The sequence below is a fragment of the Excalfactoria chinensis genome, chromosome 4 (assembly GCF_039878825.1).
Source record: "Excalfactoria chinensis isolate bCotChi1 chromosome 4, bCotChi1.hap2, whole genome shotgun sequence".
Lineage (NCBI taxonomy): Eukaryota > Metazoa > Chordata > Aves > Galliformes > Phasianidae > Excalfactoria > Excalfactoria chinensis.
In genome coordinates, this window is record NC_092828.1 from 50,926,212 (window position 1) to 50,948,616 (window position 22,405).

The 22,405-nt window shown below is 38.8% G+C and overlaps 1 protein-coding gene across 1 annotated transcript in view; it reads right to left on the bottom strand.

Moving 5' to 3' along the window:
• The window catches only part of PAPSS1 (3'-phosphoadenosine 5'-phosphosulfate synthase 1), a 31,998-nt gene extending 12,684 nt beyond the window's left edge, over positions 1 to 19,314 (bottom strand). Inside the window, exons 1-7 of the mRNA XM_072334585.1 lie at positions 18,992 to 19,314; positions 12,168 to 12,282; positions 10,833 to 11,068; positions 9,605 to 9,743; positions 8,328 to 8,446; positions 1,796 to 1,909; positions 600 to 711 (exon numbers count right to left, since the gene is read on the bottom strand). Of these exons, the coding sequence (XP_072190686.1) occupies positions 600 to 711; positions 1,796 to 1,909; positions 8,328 to 8,446; positions 9,605 to 9,743; positions 10,833 to 11,068; positions 12,168 to 12,282; positions 18,992 to 19,051 (895 nt within the window). The 5' untranslated portion in view covers positions 19,052 to 19,314. The remainder of the gene's footprint in view (positions 1 to 599; positions 712 to 1,795; positions 1,910 to 8,327; positions 8,447 to 9,604; positions 9,744 to 10,832; positions 11,069 to 12,167; positions 12,283 to 18,991) is intronic.
• Positions 19,315 to 22,405: the final 3,091 nt, after the last annotated feature.

A 22,405-nucleotide genomic window follows, 5' to 3' on the forward strand; every position in this document is an offset into this window, starting at 1 on the left:
AACTTTATAATGTACTTGTTATCCCTTAACTGTTTCAACTGATGTTTGCTCTTAGCCTATTGGTAATGCAAAGTAAAATGTATTTGTTAAAGCAAGATAGTTATTAAGGCACAGTCATTCAATTGTATGTGGCAACCATCCACAGCTGAGCCCCCTTCTCAAGTTCTGGTTTTATACAGAGCTACAGTACTCAAGTCACTTTGTTGTCCCTTCCTTCATAGACATCAAAGAAACCTTTTTGCACTTCTCGCACTAAGCTAAACAGTGACTAAATTTCAGTTCTGAGTTCTAAAACAGATTTCTTCAACACAAATCAGAGATGTTGATTTCAATTTTAATATCTTCTCAAAAAAGAAAGCATTTTTAAAATATAAACTATAATTTGTACAGGCAGAAAGGTAAGGTGTTTCAAACACAGTGGTAGAAATAAAAAGAATAAAAAACATAGTTTAAAAAGTAATGATTTCACAATCCTATCTCCTCACCTCAAACTGTGCACAAACCTGAGAAATTTTCACCATACCATTAACTAAGGAGCAAAGCATCAAGAATATTTTACAAGTAGTATTTGCTCAGATTTACTAATGGGAGTATTTTACCATCAAGGAGACAGTCAAAGTGAAGGCACTGCAGGTATTCTCTCTCCCTCATGAAGCCACTCAGGGGTGTTGCCCAACCTTCTGCCAACACCTGCACCCACTGCATATCCACCTTGTAAAGAAACGGAGAAATAAAGCAGATAAAAGGTGTTGCTTAATTACTGACATTAGGTGTTAATCATAACACAGAATATGATTTATGCATAAAATGCAAAGTAAATGGAAGACTTCTCAGTGTTACAGTCTTAATCATTAAGAATTCCGAATCTCTGTAAGTAAAAGAACAACAACTTGCTCCTCAGTGTTTATAACTATTACTATAAGTTTAACTTAGCAGAACTAGAAAGTTTCATTCATATTTATTTTTTAATAAAGCAAGATAAACAAGAGCTTGGAAAAAAAAAAAAAAAAAACAACAAGACAATGACACATGCAATAAAGACAAACAGGTTTAGGGAGAGAGAAGACGGATCTTCAGTACAGATTAGTAAGGAGATTTTTATTGCAGAAAGTAGTGAAAAAATCCAGAACTAAAATTCACATAGGAAAGAATTTATTTTAGCTCCAACTGACAGGCCCTTGCCATTTAAACTGTCACACTGTGACTTAGTGTGTGGCCCTTATTATTTTTGTATGTGTACTACTAAGACCTTGTCAAGAGTCTTTGACAAAGGACAAAGTCCACTGAATCCACTTGTGCAAGTCTTAGTTTTATTACATCATTTAGTTTATGTTGAGACAAATAAAACACACATTTTCTTCCCTAGATGATGTTATACACTTACTTGGTATCTAAAAAAAACACTGGTTAGGAACAGAGGGGGAGAACCCCAACTTTGGTGATTCTATGATTCTATATCTATAATAATTCATCTAGAAACAACTATGCACAGGATGCATGCAAAGAATGGATTAGATAAGGGGGAAAAATTACCAAAATTTTAATCTCCAGGCTCAGGATAAACTATGTAGCACTATCTGAAATTCCAGCCAATACTTATGAAGTTATTAGTCAATTGCTATCTCCAAAAAATGACAAAAGAAAACAAATGCTATTATGTTCCTCAAGAAAAGGAGGACAAAGTCTGTCAAGTTACAATCTGTAACTAGTACAGGTGTTTCAACTAACACAGAGTTCTGCCTAACCACAGACTGTTTAGTCAGCTTCAGTAAGGAGATAAATGAACACACAGTACCTTGTTTATTTCCAAGGTTAAGAGAGACTCAGCATCACTTTTAGCCAACTTCAGTTTGTTTTCTGGCACATAAAGCTCTTTCACCTCATACGAGGCATCTACTGGTACGATGTCCTGTATAAAAGGAATAATCACAATTTCATGTTCGCACAGAATGCCTCTTGGACACTGAATATATAGTCAAGAAGTAAAATTCTATGTTGTACTGCTCTCTAGTGAGAATATGTGCAGTAAGGAATTTTTATTAACTTTTTAAGAGCACTGGCTCAATATTTGTATATATTACCAGCAAAGCTGCTGGCATGAGTAGCAACAGTGAAACTTTCTGACAAGAAATATTTAAAACTCCTATCACTCTATCACTATAACATTTACTTATTAAGTACTTAACTACTGAATTAAGTGCAGTTCTCATGACATATTAATGTTTCTGTTAGCCATAGCAGAAAGAAAGAGTTTATATTTTTATTCATGCTAAAGAGGTAAAACATATATACGTAAAAGCTCAGCCTTTGAAATCTTGAGTAATCAAGTATACAACATGCATTAACAGTGCTAATACGGAAGTAAAACTAAAATTGATTGATACATAAGTATAAACTGACTACTCTACCTGACAGCTAGGGAAATAAAATCAGTGTTCCAATTAAATCCCAAATACCACAGAATATCACTGTTAAAAAAAAGCATTTTTTCCCTGCAGTTTTTAAACAAGACATTCTCACTTCAAGATTATCTAAATCTTAAATGCCTCATAAGAATAAGGACACAATTCCAAGGAAAAAAGGGAAGAGAAAAGAAGGTCATCGTGACATTATGATAAAACTTCAAAGAGCCTCCTGACACAGGGTGGTATACAATGTCAAAACCCAGCCAAACTGCTCCAGTGCTACTCAGTAGGAACCTATTCTTTTGAGAACAGGTTTTTAAGATTTTTGAAACCTTCTGTGAAGTAACTCTATACGAGATGGAGGAAGGGGCTCACCCATACAGCAAGGTATACATAGACCTATAAGAGGAATATACTGAAAAAACAAAAATGACTCCTGTATTTGCAGTCCATAGTAAACAGGTGTGTCTGTAGAAACACAAAGTTTGCCCAAGAGCGTTAAAGCACTTAGTCAAACACTTATCTCATGTCAGGTATCGATCCCATGGAAAGTCAAAGAAAGTGGCATGATGAGAGACAAAATGACTGCAGTCATGAGTGAAAAGAGCTGGTGAGACTAGCAAGCTGTTACACTATTTGTGTCTCCAAAGACAAATAAAAATAAATAGCACTTAGAAACTGTTGTGTTAGGAAAAGCTGAATCCATTACAATCAGACTTTGTTTGAGAAGTGATTTTATTAGAAAGTAAATTAGGTAAAACCTGTCTTGTTTTCTCTTTGTCTGAGCAGAATATTTACAGCCCAAGAGAGCCATAGCTGACTCTCCACATCAGCAAGCTTGGAATCAAATAAAAGTGCTGCCTGCTGGTAAGAATAGCAGATTTTATAAACAAAGAGTAATGTCTGGGTACACATTATATGGCTTCACAGGATATTCTGCTCTGGACCCTGGTTTCTTACCACACTACAATGTTCTTATTTTACAAACCATCAAAAGCTTTAAATAAATATGCCCTTTGAAAAGATTTCTCAGATCTTACCCTACTTTTAGTGTCCCACTAGTGGGCAAGACAATTGAAGTAACAAATGTTACAGAATGTATTTTCTGTGACCAATCTCTCTGCCTCACAGTGAGGATACAGGCAGCATGAAGGCAGCTCTAGATCCACTGACAGTCAACAAATCTAGAGTAGGTACTTCAACCCTGCTTGTAAAACGCAAATATTCTGGCACGCTAAGACATTAAATAGGAGCTAGATATCTAAAGGATTTATAGGATTAGTAAATCTAGACTCATCAGCAGACAAAAATGGCATTTAAAGCAGTTTTGTTTTTTTTTTACTTAAAACATCAGCAGTCATTAAACTGAATGCATTTCAGATAAATACTAGGCTAGTAGGCCATCTAGTGACCACTTCAACATGGCCACTGGCATCTTAGACTGAGGTGACAGTTCTGTGCCCATACTAAAGCCCTTCTCAGTCTGTAAAAAAAAAAATAGCCTTCAGGCAAGTTTCTAGTAGACAGGCATTCACAAATGTCAGCTGATTTATAAGACCAGCCATTCAGCAATGTATGTTCATATTAACTGATGGGTGAGGCCACTAAATGGCTTACATAGAAAAAAAAAAAAGCAGACAGAAGTGTTTACTTAACTGCAATCACTGTTTCACACAATCACTGCTATCTGGAACATGCAAGGAGGTTTATCAGAATATTAAACACCAGAAAGAATGAAAAGTGCAGTGACAGTTACGATCGTACTACAGGGAACTAAGATTTCCTGTACCAACACCTGTTTTGTTCCCAGCTTTCCTATTACATTTTCAGTCCACTTGAGCCACAGAAGGCCCCCCCCCCCCCCCCTTGTTGTGATAAAAAGAGAAAATTCTGACCCCAGTCATTCACTGCTATTTCTGTCCTGGCTATGCCTTTTACACATTTGTTTTGGTCCAAATAACCCATGTCTAGGTTATATAGAACATCTTAACTAAGACAAAACATTTAGACTCCAAAACATTGAGGAAATACTCATATAAGCCCATTAGTCAGGAAATCTAACTAGATGGTTACCATCCAAGTGGAGTCTCTGAAGCTTAAAAAGATTGTGAATCAAAAAATTGCCCCTCCCTCTTCCCAGAATATGGAATTTAGAAAATAAAGAAACCAAAAGTCATTTAGCAGCAACAAAAATGACACCATCACTGTACCTAATTACACAGTTCAATATAACTGAAATTTGGGGTTTTTTTAGTAATAGCTACAAAATTATACATGCTTTTTCAAGAAGACATACTTTGAGCTACTGAAATCCATTTCAGTAATATCACCCTGTACTACCAATGGAAAACAGTAACAACCAAAGTACACCTACACCCATAGTAAGAAATCCATAACTTAAAATACAGAAGGTTGTGCTTACTTCCCTAAGCATGAGAAGAAACCAATGTTTTATTGATGTGGGAATTACTAAGTTGAATACTGAGGTGGGTGGGTTTTTTTTAAATATACTTGAAAAGTCATTTTCTGCTCACTGTGGATTATGTACTTATCGCTGTGTGTAAATCTTCACTGCAGCATTATAAAACTACTAGTACAGCCTTGCTATTGTTTACACTGGGCACGTTTTTTTCCATTGCTTGTCACACAAAGTAACTATTAGTCTTAGCACAGAATCATGGAGGGATCTCTGCAGGTCACCTAGTCCAGTTTCCTACTCAAAACTAAACCAATTATAAGAGGCTGCTCAAAAGCCTGGTCAACCAAGTTAAATATCTGCAAGGATGAAGTGTCCTCAAACTCTTAGGGTAACTTGTTTTAATCACTTCCCTTGATCTGTTGTATTAGCAAGAGCATAGCCAAGTTTGCTGCTGGCCTTCTTTGCTGCAAGGGCAACTGGAAAAAACTTATTTGCACCATTACAAATCATTTAAAATCCTCATTATTTGAGGCCATATTGAGCCCATAAACTCCCACTCAGTCATCTACTGCTGTAGGTATTTGGTTTTAACATCATGCTCAAAAAAGTAAGAAAGAAGTAGCATTCATACAAATTTTCCACTGAAGTAGTTTTGAAAGAAAATGAAAAACAAGGCTGCATGTAAAACAATTATTCAGTGCCCAGCCAGCAGATGACTACAATCAGCTGTGTAAAACACACTTTACTGACTATATATTTATAGTCAAATAATTGTGAATTGGGCTGAAGATGTGGAACGTCTGACCTACATAAATGTTACAGATACTAAAAATACTAATCTGCCATGTGTGTAGGTTTGTCAACAAATACTGAAAGATGGGATTTTGGCCTGTTGCAACTCAGTTTCATAACCAAGATGATCACACAAAGTATTCTTCATCACATTTTTGACAAATCAATAAATGAGCAACAAGATAAGACAGAGAACTTTGCTCCAGAAGGAATCACTACATTATAGTGATAGTTGTAATATAACTAGAGAAAAGCAGAGAGATTGTACAGAACAGTAAAATCAATTTCTACATGTTTCCCAGGACCTGTTACTCTCCATTTCTACTTTGTTCTGAATACACTTGCAAAGAACTGTGTGAATATAGTCAGGAAAACAATGTTCCATATGGAGAACCTCCCTCCTGAAATACAAGGGTAATACCGAGTCTTTGAACAGAAAGTCCTTGAACTTAGATAAGAAGTGAATTCGTAGCTATAATTTGGGGGATGGGTGGTAAAAGGAAGAGCAAAGGCTTATACTCACAATAGACAGATTTAAATAGTATAAGTATAAAATCAGGTTCCTGAAATTTGTGCTTTGCTTTTGCAGTATTTGCAGAGCTGCATTAGGTTTATGTCCCCAACAATGGGACTTTCATACAAAAGTTGATATAAGACACTTTTTCTCAGTATGTTGAAAGTTACATACTAGAAATGCAATACTTTCTTTATATGTCTCTGCACTTCCTTAATAATAAAGGTGGCATTCCTGAGAGGTGATTTCTTGAGAAAATATTTCCCTGGTTAAATATTGAGCTGATTTCATTACTGCAAAATCCCAGCTTTGTTTAATGAGCTAGATCAGTTACAATTGTTGACAGAAAAGAACAAATGGAAACAATGAAATCTCTACAGCCAAATATCTGCTTGATTGACTCCGCTTGACCATATCAATAGACTAGGAGCCAAATTTACCAACCTCAAAGCCACACATGCCTTTCTGACTGAAAAAAAAATAATAAAAAAGTAAATTATGGATTGAGCAAGGACTTATTTGTATAGTATCAAAAGCAGTTAGGAAAAAAAAGGAAATTTTCACGACTCAGTAGCTTTAAGAGATACTCATCAGTAGCTCGCATTCTGACTCTCTGAAAAGAAAATTGAAGTGTTTTATTCATTGCATTTACATGTAAAGAAACCTACCCAAGTGCTCCTCAAAACTGATTTCCACCACACAGTAACTCAACTGTGTGCTAGCTGCTTGTGTTCAACAGCTGCTTATTAGTCCTCTGTGTGGTTACTTCCCTTTTCTTCCATAGGGGAAGAAACACATCTCTGGTGAATACTGGGTAAACTTGTTAGAGATCATTGCAAGTATTATGAGAAAGTTTTAAGAACTAAGTCATTCCATTTCCTATGAAATAAAAATATTCCAAGTTCTCAATATTTATCTGCATACATCCATCTGTCTAGCTCTTGATATTCCAGGATTACCAATACTGAGTGGACTTCTGAACTATATTTTTCCCAGCTACTGAAACAAAACAAACATCCCAGATTATATTTAATGATGCTGGTTTACAGCCCTTTTCCTGTCTAACCACAGTGAATTGTTTAAAACCATAACCACTTCTTGTCCCAACTTCAAAAAATCCTACATTGTCAGGCTATCACAGGGTTATGTGTGACCTAAGAACAAGATGTGTCTGTTCAGCCATGCCTTGGTTTCAATGTCTTATTGAGGTAAGCAACCACCAAGACATGCTGCTATTCATGGCACCATTCTCTAAAAAGAAAACAAAATACTAAAATGTGCTTTAAGCAAGGACAGAGCCAAGCCGACTGGGCCAGAAGCCAGCATTCAGCATTGTGTACCAAACGTACAAACGCAAGAGTCTGGGGATCACTATGTTATCATACTGATTTCTAGAATTACAAAACGTACTTAATCGGTCTCCTGAACAGGAGGCTCAGGGCCTCTCACAGTCAGGAAGTGCCACCTCCTATAGGTAGGACTCAGGCAGTTCTTTCCATATTCCTCCAAAAAATATTCAGATGAGCACTAGGGTGCACGTCTAGCACTCTGTTGTGGCTTGTTGTCCTGCCAGATCTCCTGAGCAATCTTGATCAAGCACTGAACTGTTAACAGCATTTCCTTGATAATCTGGAAGCAGGAACCAAACGTTGCTCAACTGGCAACATTAGACTAAAATGAACTTAATGCTGTCTATACAATGAGGTCTTTTTGTCTTAGTGGAACATTACTTAAGCTATTGGCTACACTTTAAATGTCACAAACACCTCAGAAAAAACATGAGGAACAGTCTGCTGGAGCATCTAAGGGGATAGGGAGGCAAAAGGTCTGGCAAATCAAAGTCAGACAACTGAATTTGCCATTACCTTAAGTTACTGCCCTAATATCCTTCTATGATTCTCCTATGCTAGCCAACAATTTAAAAGTTACCATTCACCACTGGTTCCATATTCTCCCTTACATTTTGTATATATGGCAATGAATATAATTTTCTACTTCTCCAGAGCTTATTTCACTTGATGATCACTGTTGTTGCAAGGCTTAGGACAGAAAAAGGAAACATTGCACAATGATTTTAAAAGTTAGAATTTAAAACTGTGGAAGTCTATCTCAAAAATTCTATCTGCATTTTCCAGCATGCGCATTCAGACCTCATGCTTTGAAAAAGTTACTAAGATACACCTGCATTGCTGCTCACCCTCTCTTGAAGAAGTTCCACAACTTGTTGTACACAATCATTCACATCACAGGAATCGGTTTTCAGCACAAGCTCTGGCGCTTCTGGTTTTTCATACTCAGAGTCGATCCCAGTAAAGCCTACAGAACAGGAGACAAAGATCTTAAATGATCTCTTAAAAAAAGATGTCTGCATTTTAACACTATTCATGAAGCAGTGTCCTTGACACAAGCCAGCAAAGAGCACAAAGTTTTAAGTTTATTAAGAAAAGATTTCATGGGGAAATCAACTGCCTTTTCCTTTATTGAGCCATTTACTAATCCCCACCACGACTGCATCAGAAATTCAGCATTCTGCAGCAGGAAAATTGTATGATTGCTGACATTCAATTTGTACTGTGAATAAAAAACGTAGCACAAAAGAACCGCACACTTCAACACATTCATCAACTATCTGTCATTACTAGATGTGAATTTTTTTTTACTTTTTTTAGGCCTTAGGGTCTTCTTAAAAAAACAAAAGTCTGATTTTCAACAAGTATGCATTTAAATTCATGCAAGCAATACCTTGAAGAATAGGGAATTCAATCATCTATTGTATTAGTTTGCAATTAACATACCCATTTTAAGATAGCTAGTCAGACCCTTGTGGTTGTAAGGACTGTTTTCACAGACCACGTAAACGACTTGCAACACCTCTTAGGAATTTGCTTTGAAACAAGAGATTCTAACTAACCATGTATGAACAAGAAGCCAAAAAATAAAAATCAGGTCCAGTGGCAAAGCAGTCTTTGAATCTGAGGGACATAAAATCATATTCATGGGCACTAGTACAAAACCCTAACTCCAAAATAGAAGTTATTTTCTTCAGATACATTCTCAGTGAAGAGTCTTTACAGAGAGATGGTGACTACACTTTACTTTTTGAAAGACAGTAATTCTTACTACTACTATTTTTTTATAGACTTAAGGAGGCAATCAGGCTCTTTTTTTAACTAGTCAATGAACACAAAAAGAAGACAGACTAATCTTTAATTCTGACAGTCTGTAAATGAAAACTTGGAGCAGATTATGCTTTCTATGTGAGGATAGACATTTTTGCCCCGTTACTGTTTTGTGCATTTAATGCATTCAGCTCTCCCACCTAGAAATTGATCCCGGTTTCCTGCTCAATCCCATCCCCAGTTCACCTGTTTCTGCTTCACATTCACATTCACAGACTTCAGCGTGGTCACTTACGTGTAGTCCAATCACAACATGTCACTTATGTAGGAAGGATGAAACTATATCTAGGTTCACCTTTAATTTCTCCAGCTCTGGCTTTCTTATACAATCCCTTAACATCTCTTTGTTCGCAAACATGCAAGGGAGCATCCACAAATACTTCAAAAAAAGGCAAGCTGGCCCCTTCATGAATTCGTCTAGCATTATTACGATCCTAAAAGAGAATGGGAAAAGAAATACTGAAAGATTGCACCCATATAATATCTGTATTGCCTTTCTGCTTTTGAACTTCACTTTACATAACATTTACATAATTTTCTTTACCTGTTCCAGTGCTAAAAATTCCTGAGAGCTGTATCTACTACAAATAGCAAAGACAGAGCACATATTACCTGCAGCTCCTGTTAAGATCATCCTTCTCTCCAGGTCACCAGATTTCTGTATATTCACTTATTGGACAGACTGCACACTCCAAATATTCTATTTGCATGGCTTACTGATAACTGAAACAACTGGTGAATTTCATACGTGGAGAATTCAATAAAATAACAAAAAGAACCTTCCAAAAATGTATTAAAACCATCCTAATAATGTGAAAAAAAATAGCCATATTAAGTCCTACTGCAGGATCTCCAGTTCCACGAGTCATTATCAAAAGAATTGCTTGATCTTCACTATGACCGAAGAAATAACATCTTCTCATGCTACATAGCTGAGCTACAGCCATTGGGTTGTTCTTCAGGACACTTTGCATTCATGCATTCTACTTGTCTCTGCCATCCTTTTCTCATATGTAACAAAAAGTCTTCAGAAAGCAACGTGAACAAGGATTTAAGCTATTTTGCAGCATTAGCTAATGTCCTGTTGAACTAAAGAAGAACTAAGAGTAATCACACACCTTTTAATTAACTTGGTAAAATAGGGCTCACACCATCAATTCACTGAAGGAAGAGCTGCTTTTAAAAAACAGTTAAACTGAGGATTTAAGTGATCAATAAAATACTGTAATTTTGGTCAATGTCTTGTAATATCTTTTGCTTTTATTCCTAATGCTAAATTAATAATTCTGCCTAGGAAACTGAAGAACTGTTCCAGTTTTAGGAGTAATCTAAATTTTTTTATGTTTTAGTTTAGTGCTAATGAATGGAGTCATTGTCTCTAGAAAGTAAAAATGCCATTTTAGAGGAAAAGGAGGAAGCATTTCATCCTGGCTAAGCTCAGTGAGGAGCTCCTAGGACTCAAATTCTGAGTGACATTTTGCATTTTGCTTTCTTCACAATATCTAGAAGGTTTTCACATTTACCTGAGCATAAGGAGAGATGAAACTTGTGATGCACACCAAACCAGCATCTGCAAACAGTTTAGCAACCTCAGCAATCCGACGGACATTTTCTTCTCTGTCTTCTGGTGTGAAACCCAGATTCTTATTAAGGCCTTGGCGAATATTGTCACCATCCAAAGTATAGCATGGAATGCCATGGCATACTAAATACTCCTCCAGGGCCATGCTAACTGTGGTCTTCCCAGCACCAGATAGACCTAAAATATTAAATATCATTATGTGTCACAAGCACAGAAACAAATTAGGGCAAATTGCAGTGCATGTACACCGCTGGTATGAAAAGCCCATTAAAGTGACAGCAACAATGCATGCTTTTGGCCATTGAAGATACTTACCCGCAATAAAAGCTTAATGGCTAATACAGACAACAGAATTTGGGAGAATAAGACACAAAGTTAAGCATGCTGCTTGAAAGCAAGAGTTTGGCCTTGACAGCTAGAGGTAGTACCTATTTCCCAGTTGCTGGCAGTTGTTTCTACCTGAGCAAACTAAACTCAGAAACCCGAAATAAAGTTGAGGATTTGTCACATTTACATCAGAAAAGAAAGATCTCGCAATCAAGTAAATTTCAGTCAACAGAAAGGGACCATACCACACCCCTTGCAGAGTAACAGCACTGAGTTAGATACCACATACACAGAAAAAAACTTAAGAAACAGCAACCTGTTAGTCTGTTAATGCTTCAGAGAAATAAGTGATGCTTCCAAAACAAAGCCATCTCCCAGAATTCACTTCCCCTTTCTTTTTACAATCAATACAATTCACTGGAAAAAGACTATGCTAAAATAGCTACCATATTCATTGCATCAACATGCAATGTCCATTAATAAGCAAAAGTTTACATTAAAGTGCTATTTCAACCCAAAAAGACAAGAAGAACATAAAGAGAGGAAATCTTTACAGAAGTGATTAAGCAACATAAACTCCTAAAAATAAAATACAAAAAAAACAAAGTATCATATATTAATAGGTGAAATGGGAAGTAGGATGAGCTAGAATGGATTTTAAAAATATATAAATAAATCACAGGAGGTACCAACATGGTCCAAGAACTAGAATTAAGCAAAGGACAAGGCTAAGTAAACTTAACGTTCCTAGAGCACCAAACAAGATGGATTCTCAAGTTACTGTTCCAAAGCAATTTCTTGACAGTCAGCCTAAAAATAATAATACAATTGCATCAAGGATTCGGATGCCACATTCAACACTGGATGAAAAAAGGAGATACAGCTAAACAGCTTTTCGGGAGAAAAATTAAAACAAAACACAAGGAGCCTTAGAATTCCATAAAAGTACCTGTTAACCAGACTGTGCATCCACGGAAACCACTTCTTGTTCCTACCACTTGGCCTCTCTTATTTCGGCTGACATGATGAGCTTGGTAGGTAACATTGGTTGCCCTCTGCATTCCCTGTAGAAATAATAGTTGATTAGATCTTTAACTTTTAAAAAGGTAAGCTGGCACAGCATATTAACTCTTATTCAGAGGCACAATGAAATACTTAGAGACCTGCCAGTGGAAGTAAAAACAATACTTAATCCTTATGCTGCAGTAATTCAAAGGATGGAAGGAAGTTATAGAAGTCACCCACAGAAAACCATGTACTTTGTGCTCCTTATCTGAAACATGGGGTTATCAGGTTCATCAATTATTGTTTTCAAATGAGACTTTATTAAGAAAACTAACCGAAGAGAGATGAACTGCTGTATTTGAATCCTACACAAGTCATTTAAATCTAAGAAGATCAAGTGGATTCCTCTCACATCAATTAAGGTTCCTGTCATAAACAAACATTAGCTCACTTTTAACTCACAAAAATTCACATTTTCACTGCAAACTATGCATGCGATCCACCTTTCAGTTCAGCAGTCACATCTCTGAACCACAATGCCTTTACCCAGATCTTAAGTCTCCAAAATTATGAGGGCTGCTTTGAAGGTAAAGCCTCCTATTTTACTACACTGCCCCAGGATGTCGGAGATGGATGTTGGTGGTATGGCAGCAAAGGGGCAATCTGACAGAATGGTATCTGACATGGGAGTGTGTATGAAGCAAAGGTGTGGAGCTGAATCGTTCCATGGGGAAAAAATGGCATCCACTGACATTCATCACTTGCTGAATGTTTATGGAGACCAAACACTGGATGTGAGCACAGATAGGCATTTCAGCAGTGGCAACAGTGACGTGACAGACAAGCCACATTCCACTTAGCCATGCAAATTTTTACAAGCAGTGCATACACACTCTTCTTCATTGCTGGTGAAAATGTATAGCTAATGGTGGTGACTATGTTGAAAAACAGTGTTTTTGTACCTGAAATTTGCTCTACCTAGTGTTACTCAGTTCAGTCTGTTGTAGTTGACATGGAAATAAATAGGAGACCTTACTTTCAGACTGACCTACTGAGACAGTTACTGTATATTCTGAGTCTATATCCAACAGTATTTCTGAATGATTTTTTAAAGAACTTACTTACAAAGTTGATTTTCTGACAAAATTCTCTCATAACAAATCTGGTTGAAGACTTTCTTAAAACTATCTAGTCGTCACATTGAGCTGCTGCATCATCTTACACAAGATGGCAATGTTGACAATGTTCTCCTTACTTAACGTAAGCCAAGGGAACAGGAAAATCAGCCTCGGCATTCCCTTGAGCTTTGCTGGTACCTGGTTACAAGAACTCTGCTCATATAAGATCGAGATCTTAGATAACCATACCCAGTACATACAACCTAACAGTGAGAAACAAAAGCTTCAAGAAAATGCTGAGGGTGGGACTACTTGCTCATGTAATGCTGTTTTGACTTCTCTTGCTTACAAACATATTGCAAAACATTTGCGTTATCTTCTCTTCCATCATTATATCAATGCTAGCGGGAAAAGATGACATTTAATGGAAAAAAATAAAAGAAAATGAGGTAGGATATTAATCTATGGAGTACTAGCAGAGAGCTGTTCATAGTTTTAGAGCCATCACAAACCAGAGTTAACAGAAATACTACTTATGACTTCAAGAAATACTGTTGCATCGTTCTTTAGAACAGCTTTTCAAAATTTAGCTTATTATTAGAACGTAACAGGATCATATTTATTTGAATGGTTGTATGTGTCCCTGCACAGCTGGGCTCATTGCTGACAAAGACAGAAAGTCAGGGTAGGAACAGATGTTCGGATTTTTAAATAAAACAACTCTGTAACTCAGCAGTGACAGTCAGCACCTAAAATTAGAGGAAGACAATCCGTAAGAAACCACCACCTGCACAGGTGTAGAACAACATTCTATTTGCCAATTGTGTTATCTTCAAACAAATTATCTCCTACCTTCAAAATCGTTTTGCACATAAAGTCAGTGCAATAAAGCCAACTAAAACCAAAAGGCAAAGTCAAAAAAAGTCAACAAGTCTTTCTGCTTGCAATAGAAACAACAATACACTAACTAAAATCAGAGTGCTCTGAGTAGACGCATACTGTGGAACCTAAAATGATGAGAACTGCTTAAGGACTTGGCCTTGAGTTAAAAGGAAAGATACACTGTGGACAATGAACACACACATCAGTCCAAATTAACACATTTCTAGGAACATTCTCATCAATTCAAGCTCTACCACATTGTACAGTCTCAAAACACAGCTCCCCTGCCATTGTCTCAGTAGAGCTGCAGTAGATATTCATAGCAAATAACATTTGTTATTTCCTCCAGTTTCAAACTTGAGGTAACTGGGTTTGCCTAACACAACTGCTTTGTTATCTGTACTTAAATAATTTCCAAAAATAAAGAATTTCCATAAAAATCTCTCACCCTTCAAAATATATATATATATATATTAAAAAAAAAACAAAAAAACACACCCACACTTTGCTTTCAACTCATATCATGGACTCAATTATCAGCACAAATACTTTGGAGGCCAAGTTTGCCACTCAACAAGACTCCTTCCAGTCTGTATTAAGTAAATTACGCAAGGGCTAGCAAAGGAGCAGCAAAACTGATCCAGGTATTTTACCAGCCCTACACTTACAAAACCTACAAAACCCTGAAGAAGCAGGCAGAGGTCATTTGGAAAATTATAAGGACATAAGTTTAAAAAGAAAATACAAGAAAAGGCATCATGTAAGGAATTAGATAGCAAATATGACAAATTGCTGCAATGAAAAGGCCAAAAGATTGCTAAAACAAAAAGGCACACATGTGCAGTAGAACAGCCAGCAAGCTCAGTGGTGGGACAAAAATACTCTTGCTTTAATACCACCGAAGCAGGCATCTGAAAACTAAAATGCCCAAATAGGTTGCGTGCATTCAGAGACACAGCCATTCCCAGCAGGATGGGTTCACACACATGTACACCAACTAGGCAGCTCAGTGGCAAAACCCTCCTTAACTTCCAACAGAGAAGAGCTTCCTATGGAAGCACATTGGAGAGTTAAAATCTATCAAGTTATTCTTTTTGCTGACAAAAATAGTTATGTTTCCTAATTGCATCTACTTTCCCACTAGGTTGACCACTACCAACACTTACCAGCAAAAGCTGAACAATTGACCATTGACAATTAATTACTGACACACACAGTTACTACAAACACTGCTGTGGCACAGAAGAGTACTTAGGAGCAGAAATCAGTGGCTGACATTGGTTGTGCTCTTAAGTTACTTTCCAAGTCTTCAAATTCCTCTACTTAAAATTTGATGAGTATTGATTAGTGAAATTTAATAGTCATCCAAAACGACAGCAGAAATAAAGAGCAATCATTTCATTTTATCCTCTAGCAAAACACTGCTAACCTTAGAGAACCCTATAATCGACGTTAAAGGAAATGAAGCATATTAAAATGAGTAACAGAAAAGCTCGATGTTATGAGAAAGAACTTTTATTCTTAAAAAAAAAAAAAAAAAAAAAAAGCCAATTTAAACCTCTTAGCCGAATTACAGTCCTTATAATAATCTTTACTGAAAAGATATACTAAACAGTTTGGGTTTTGCTTTGGTTGTTTTGGTTTGTTTTTTGAAAGAAACTAAAGAAAAAGGGCATCAATCTCTAAGGCCTACTTACCTCTTTTCTTTCTCCCCCACACCCATTGGGAATTTCATCTCCTGATTTGCCCGTAAAATTATTTCTCCCCATGTTACATATCAAGTGCTTATGTACTGCTTTTAAAAACAGTCCCTGTTCACCGGGTTAAATTACAATAGTTCTTCAGTCCCCCTGTTACTCTGTAGTGTCAGACAAGAAGCCTGACATATCCTTTCCCTTTCTTCCCTCACTATGCCAGTTAGTTTCTCATGAGTGCTGTCCCAAGCTCATATTTTCACATTAAAGATGAAAAAAGAATGAAGGAGAGTTAAAATAAAAAGTTCCATCGTGCTTCAACAGCCATCTCTCAGCAAACCTGATCTTTTCACAAAGCAAGTCCTCTGGGCTAAGAAGCAAAGCTTCCAATGGCAAGTATAGATTTTCCAAGCTACAGCACCAACTCCAGACAGTCAGCTACCAGAAGTTTGGACTAACTCCATTAAGAACACAGTGTGAATACCCTACGGTAAAAATTTCCACAAGCTAACAACAGCAAACACATCCACCACCCTCACCCCAGTACAGTTTTATCTTCAACGCCTTCCCCACTTCCCAACCACTCCAGACATTTTCTAGGTCATGTGCTTACTTGTTCACCACTCATCCCTCGTAAGACAGGGATAACAATACATTTATATGGCACTTATACTCAAATGGTTTATTTCTTTCTCCTTCCGACCTCTTCTCTTCAATAGCCAAACAGCAACTTAAACAGAACATTTCCCATCTTCTCTGCCTGCACAGAAACAACTTAGAAAAATGTAATATTACATGCACTGCGACAAATGGGCTACAGCTGAGAGTCTGTCTGCTCATCTCTTCAGATGAGGTTTGAAAAGCTGCTGGTTAGAAGATCTGCCAAGAATGACTTCTGAAACTACCTTCTCAAATTCAGGTTTGAAAATCTGTGCTTTGGAATGAAGGCTGAGTCTAGACGTGACAGCCAAACGCTAAGATTTTTACCATTGTAAAGAAACTTCTAAAGCACTAATCCATATTCTGCCATAGCCTACAGCATTATTACATTTTCTCCCACTAAGACTTACAGCAAAAAAATCTTACTTTTATCCTGATACCTGCTCGCTGGAACACGTTTCACTACAGTGATGCTGATGTAGTATGTACCTAAGCAGCCTAGCACATCGCCACCCAATTAGCTAAACCACGCGCCCCTGCCACCTACACAAACTAGACTCACACAAGGCTGCTGTTGTCAGGCGTCCTAATGCTGTGCTGGTTTCAAAAATCACTGTGACAGAAAGCAAGCAGAACATTCTAAAGCACTGTGGATATAAGCAACTCTGTGACAACCAGATAACAAACAAGGAGTTTATCTTTACTCGTCAGCTGTTGTGACCACCAGCAGCAGCTCATTCACCAGTGTTGAACCAAGTCGTTAGCTGGCAGAAGGAACTGATCAAAATGAAGTTCTAACAGGAGAAATGCCTCAGCCAGAAAGAAATGCAGGAGATTCCTAATTCCTAACACCTCAGGACTTGAATCTGTGCTAAGGAAAGTGTTACACAAATTTTCCAACCGAGACAGCTGCAAATACTGACATTGTACTGTGTTGTGCGCAGCTTTGTAACACTGAGCATGCTGTGCTCAGAGGTAGGCTTGGCAAGCTCACAAACACACACAGAGGCTTATCCAGATGGAGGGGCATCCCAAAAAGCACCAGATGCCCAGATAAAGCCAGGACGACACAGCTCTGCCTGCTCTCGTAAGAGGTGCCGGTCCCACAGGGACATCAGAGGCTACCATGATCTCACTTTCTGAGGAACAAACACAGCCAGAAGTGGCAGGAGATTTGAATATTTGCAGAGCGCGTGAATCAGGATTATTTTTTTCCAGCAAAGCATATTGGATTTAAGGGAGTACTTCAGCTGAGGCCTTCTGATGAAAAAGGAAGAGGCGGAAGACTTCCTCTCCTTGCCTGCCACGTATCTTCTGGCCCTGGGTGACATTCAACGAACTCAGCAAACAGCTAATGTTAATTAGCTTCTTCCAATACAATCCCCCAGGTTTGAGTAAATCCATCACAGTTCTGCTTAGGGCAAACTAAATGATGTCGTGTAACTTCAGAACATACTTTTGTTGCTTCCTCCCAGCAAGGATTCATTTCACTCCTGATAATACTCGATTTTAACTTTTCCTCACAGAAGCTGAAAGAATGGAATTTAGCCATTACTCTGTTACATAAACAAGTTGGAACTTGCACACGGCAGAGGAGGGCTGGAATGGCACAGCACCTACTGAACCGCTCACGGTACAAAAACAGCTTCCCCATTTTTTCAGGGACAGCGATGGAGTTTTCTTATTCTTTTGGTAAGAAAGCTGTGGCCTGCTCTGCTCATAGCAAGCATCAACAGCAGCTCCGCAATGCTGCTACCGTACCAAATAACTTTGGGACGTTATCTCTCGTCCGATTCAGCTCAGCATGCTTTGAAAATAATCATCCACTTATTTCCCTTTTTTGTTTTTTTTTCTTCTCTTACTAGTCTTGCATCACCAGAAGTATCAAATGTGCCCAGTGAAGGCCTGCAATGTGCCTGCTAAATAGCTTCATTCTGGTCTGCGCTGTAAACCAATATTCCCCCCTCCTTGTGGACAAGAATGAAGGCTTTGGTTAAGTTTTTTTCTAAGCCCTGTCTCGACAGTTTTCCACAGAACACCCAGCATACAAAGAACCTCAGTCCTGGCCACCCCAGCTGTGTGAATGCCCACATTGTGCATCGCCTTCTCTGCCTTCTGCCTCATCGCTGGAAGAAGCGTGCTGGCAGAGAAGGCGGCAGGGATGAAGCCCCCAGCCCTTCCCCACAGGCAGCCCAGGCTCCCCAGGGCAGGACGGTGCACTCCGGAGAGGGACCACGGCGATGCCGACTGAGGGAGAGCGCGGCCGCTCCGGTAACGGTGCCGGGTGGCGCACGGCTCTCTCCATCCCTCCCGCTGCGGGGCAGGGCAGCCACCAGCCCGGCCGCCACATCACCTCGGAGCCTTGGCCCCGTCCCCCTCCTCTCCTCCGCACGCCCACCTGCCCGCCCGCTCACCCAGTTCGGCATCCTGTTGCTCAGCTTCGCTTTCTTGCACTGGCTCTCGGGCAGCTCCATGGCCGCGGGAGGACGGATAAAGGGAAGGAAGGAGGGCGAAGCCGCGCGGTGCCCGCTGATGCTCGATGCGGACGAAGCTGCCGCCGCCGGGTGCCGTGCCGTGGGTAGCGCAGGGAGGAGCCTCGGTCCGGCGGGAGGGAGGAGGGAAAGGGAGGAAAGGAGGCGCGGTGGGAGACGCGGCAGCCCGGCGTGCGCAGCGCCGTGACGCGCCCGAGGGGTGGAGGCGGCCGTGGGGCGCCGCCATTTCCGCTGCCGCCGCGCTGGGCCGGGCAGAGCGCTCTTGGCTGCCCCCGGCGGTCGGCGGGGCACTCCCGGCACGGGACTGCGCCCCCGAGACCGTCTCCTCGTCGCCAGGGGAGATGGGGCCAAGACGCAGGGTTGGGCTTGGAGTGTGGCAGCAGCGGGCGCTGGTGGCGAGGTGGCTCCTGCAAGTATGGCTTCCATTCACTCCCTGCATCAGTCAGGCTTCTCCATCGAATAAAGCTAGGAAACGGCTCTCGGCATGAATTTACAACCGTGAATCTTTGGATTCTTATTTCCTGAAGGGAACTGCTTTCACACACAGGTTCTAAGCTTATGGTGGAGGTGATGCCATACTGGCATACTGCGTAAATATTGGCTCATTTATATTAGTTGAAGAAATGAACTGCTTTAGGCACTCAAGTGCTAAGGGTGAAAACGATAACATGCTGACTAACCCAAATGGTGTTTTCTGTACACACGTTAGCCCATCAACTGTCTGTAAATTTTTTAGTCCTCTGACGTTTTAAACAGGAAATTAAAAGGCCGTACTGGTGGCTGGATGCTTCCTGTGCTATATTAAAAAGACATCCTTCCAAAAATCCTAATGCAAGGTAAATAACCTTCCTGAAATGAGGACAATAAATAAATACATAAACAAAACGCTGTCAGGTAGTTTGAAGGACAGAATTATCACAGTGTAACTAAGATATACAGTGACTGAAGTTGATTATTTAGGCTTGACTTGAATAGTAAGGCTGCACTGATTGCTACCCTGAAAGAACTGTCCAACAGATGATCCCTTGTTATATAGGGACATGCTGACAAGCAGTGATGGAGAGGGGGCCTGGGTTTTAGTTAGTCAAATCTCTCACGATGCTCTCCCAAGAGTTGAAAGAAAACTATCATACTGCTGTAGAATAGCAAGTTGGGAGCTTCTCTGTTGAATCATACTGAAGGCAGGCTCGGTTAACTGCACATTGCACAAAAAGACCTCTAAGATCATCTGATCCAACTGTCCACCTGTAACCAATATTACCCATTAAATGGTCCCTAAGTACCACATCTACACATTTCTTGAACACCTCCAGGGACAATGACTTTAGTGAGCTACATGATTCCTTCAACAAAATATTGTGAGAAAGCCAATGAATGGATCTTACATTAGTGAAATATGTAGATACAGATACCCATGATCAGAGAAATTATATAATCTTCAAGGTAATAAGCAAACATTTATGAATAACTCCTAAAAATCTCACCTTTTTTGATCACACTAATTTTATAAGATTACATATACTTGTGTATCTGGTATAGTAAAATATTAACTATACAGTAAAGCCACACATGGATTAGATAGATCAGGCAATCTATATTTACCTGTTTTACTGAGGTTCACGTCATGAGCATAGGCTATGGTTCATCAGTTCTTGTCAACCATTTCAGTGAACGTTGATATAAAGTAGATGCGTAAGTCCATCCAGCCCGTATATTTTGCTTCTCTAACATCTTAACCACCTTAAACTGCCTCCCTAAACTGTTGAAGAGGGAGATAAGAACAACATTCTTTAAACATATGAAGTAAAGCAATGTTTGTTTATACAAAATTTTGGAGAAAAAACACAACCTATGAATCCTTTGTGATGTAACATGTAAGCTCTGCACGGCTATTAAGGTATAAGTTTCAATTCCACTTTCCTGAAATCTTTCCCAGTGGATTGATTTAGATATGCAGACCAGGTGTTTTCTGGACTCCAAAACCAAATTCCTATGGGAGCATAATGAAATTCCAATTAATAAACAATCATCTCTGATGAATTGCTGTTATTTCTTTATCGGATTCCAGTCTGAGTTCATGGTTGCAGATGCTCTTGCAACTGTTCTCTACAACACTGTGCGTCTGTGCCTTACTAAATGTTGTCTGGCAAGAAAACAAGGGGCAGAAATAATAATATGATCTAAAATCTTTGTCAAGTCTGAGATCCCAAACTGAAGAGACCACTCTGTCTCTGAAACACCCACCAGGATTTAGTATTCCTGAGTTGACCGTGATGCTGAATATTCCTGCCAAACAGCTACTCTGTAAAATTAGCATAGTGAGTTTGAACTTAATGTTCTTTGGAGAGCAACAAAAACAAACCATCCACCACTGTTTGTGATTAATTTCAAAAAGGTAAATCGCATAACAAAAGATACTTGTTTTTAGAATCTAGTAATTATGAGAATCTAGCGCATAGAATAGTTAAAATAGTTAAAGAAACTGTGTTGGATTTTGATTTGAAAGCTGAGAAAAAGAGGCTTGAGCACATGGGAAGTTTTAGGCAAAGTATCATGGCACAATACCACTAAAAGACTAAAAGAAGAACTGTCAGCTCAGAGCATGTTTTACATACAGAAATCAGAGAATGACAGCTCACAGGGAAACCTTTTTAATTTCACACAGGGAGAATGCCACAAAGAATAACTCTCTACTGAACCAGCTTCTACGTGGACAGTTACACAATGCAGCACAAATCAATCCTAAATGTATAGTAAAAGTCTTAATGCGGTGCAGATTATCTAACAGATACGCAGTGCCATAACACAGATATGTTTCAGTCTTCAGAAAAATCAAGCTAGGTACTAATAACAGGAGGAAAAGGATGAGTTGTTTTGATTTTGGTTACATTCTGAAGAAATGCAGGAAAAATAACCCAACTATTCTTAATGATTTAGTCAAAATAAAATATCAGATATGATATTTCAAATGCAGTACTTCAGGAGGCAAACTTTCCCAAGATTTCAATGACGTAACACAGCTAAATCAGCCTTTAAAGTGTCCAAAATTAGGCAAGATTATTTTGAAAAGACTCCAGATATCAGTAATATAAAAGGAATGTCTAAATTAGACTGTATGTTATAATGCCTTCTCTGGCAGCCATCCAGTTCTGATGACATGTCCATGTAAACATGCATGCACTAAACAGGTTTTTTTTTCCTATGGGGGTGGGAGGAGGGGGAAGAAGGCAAACTACAACAGTATAACTCTGGTAGTCATGCAGACAGTTTTCTCTTCTGCATTTAATTTGAGAAACGTAACTTCAATATAGGTATTGCTGCCTGCATAGAAAAGGC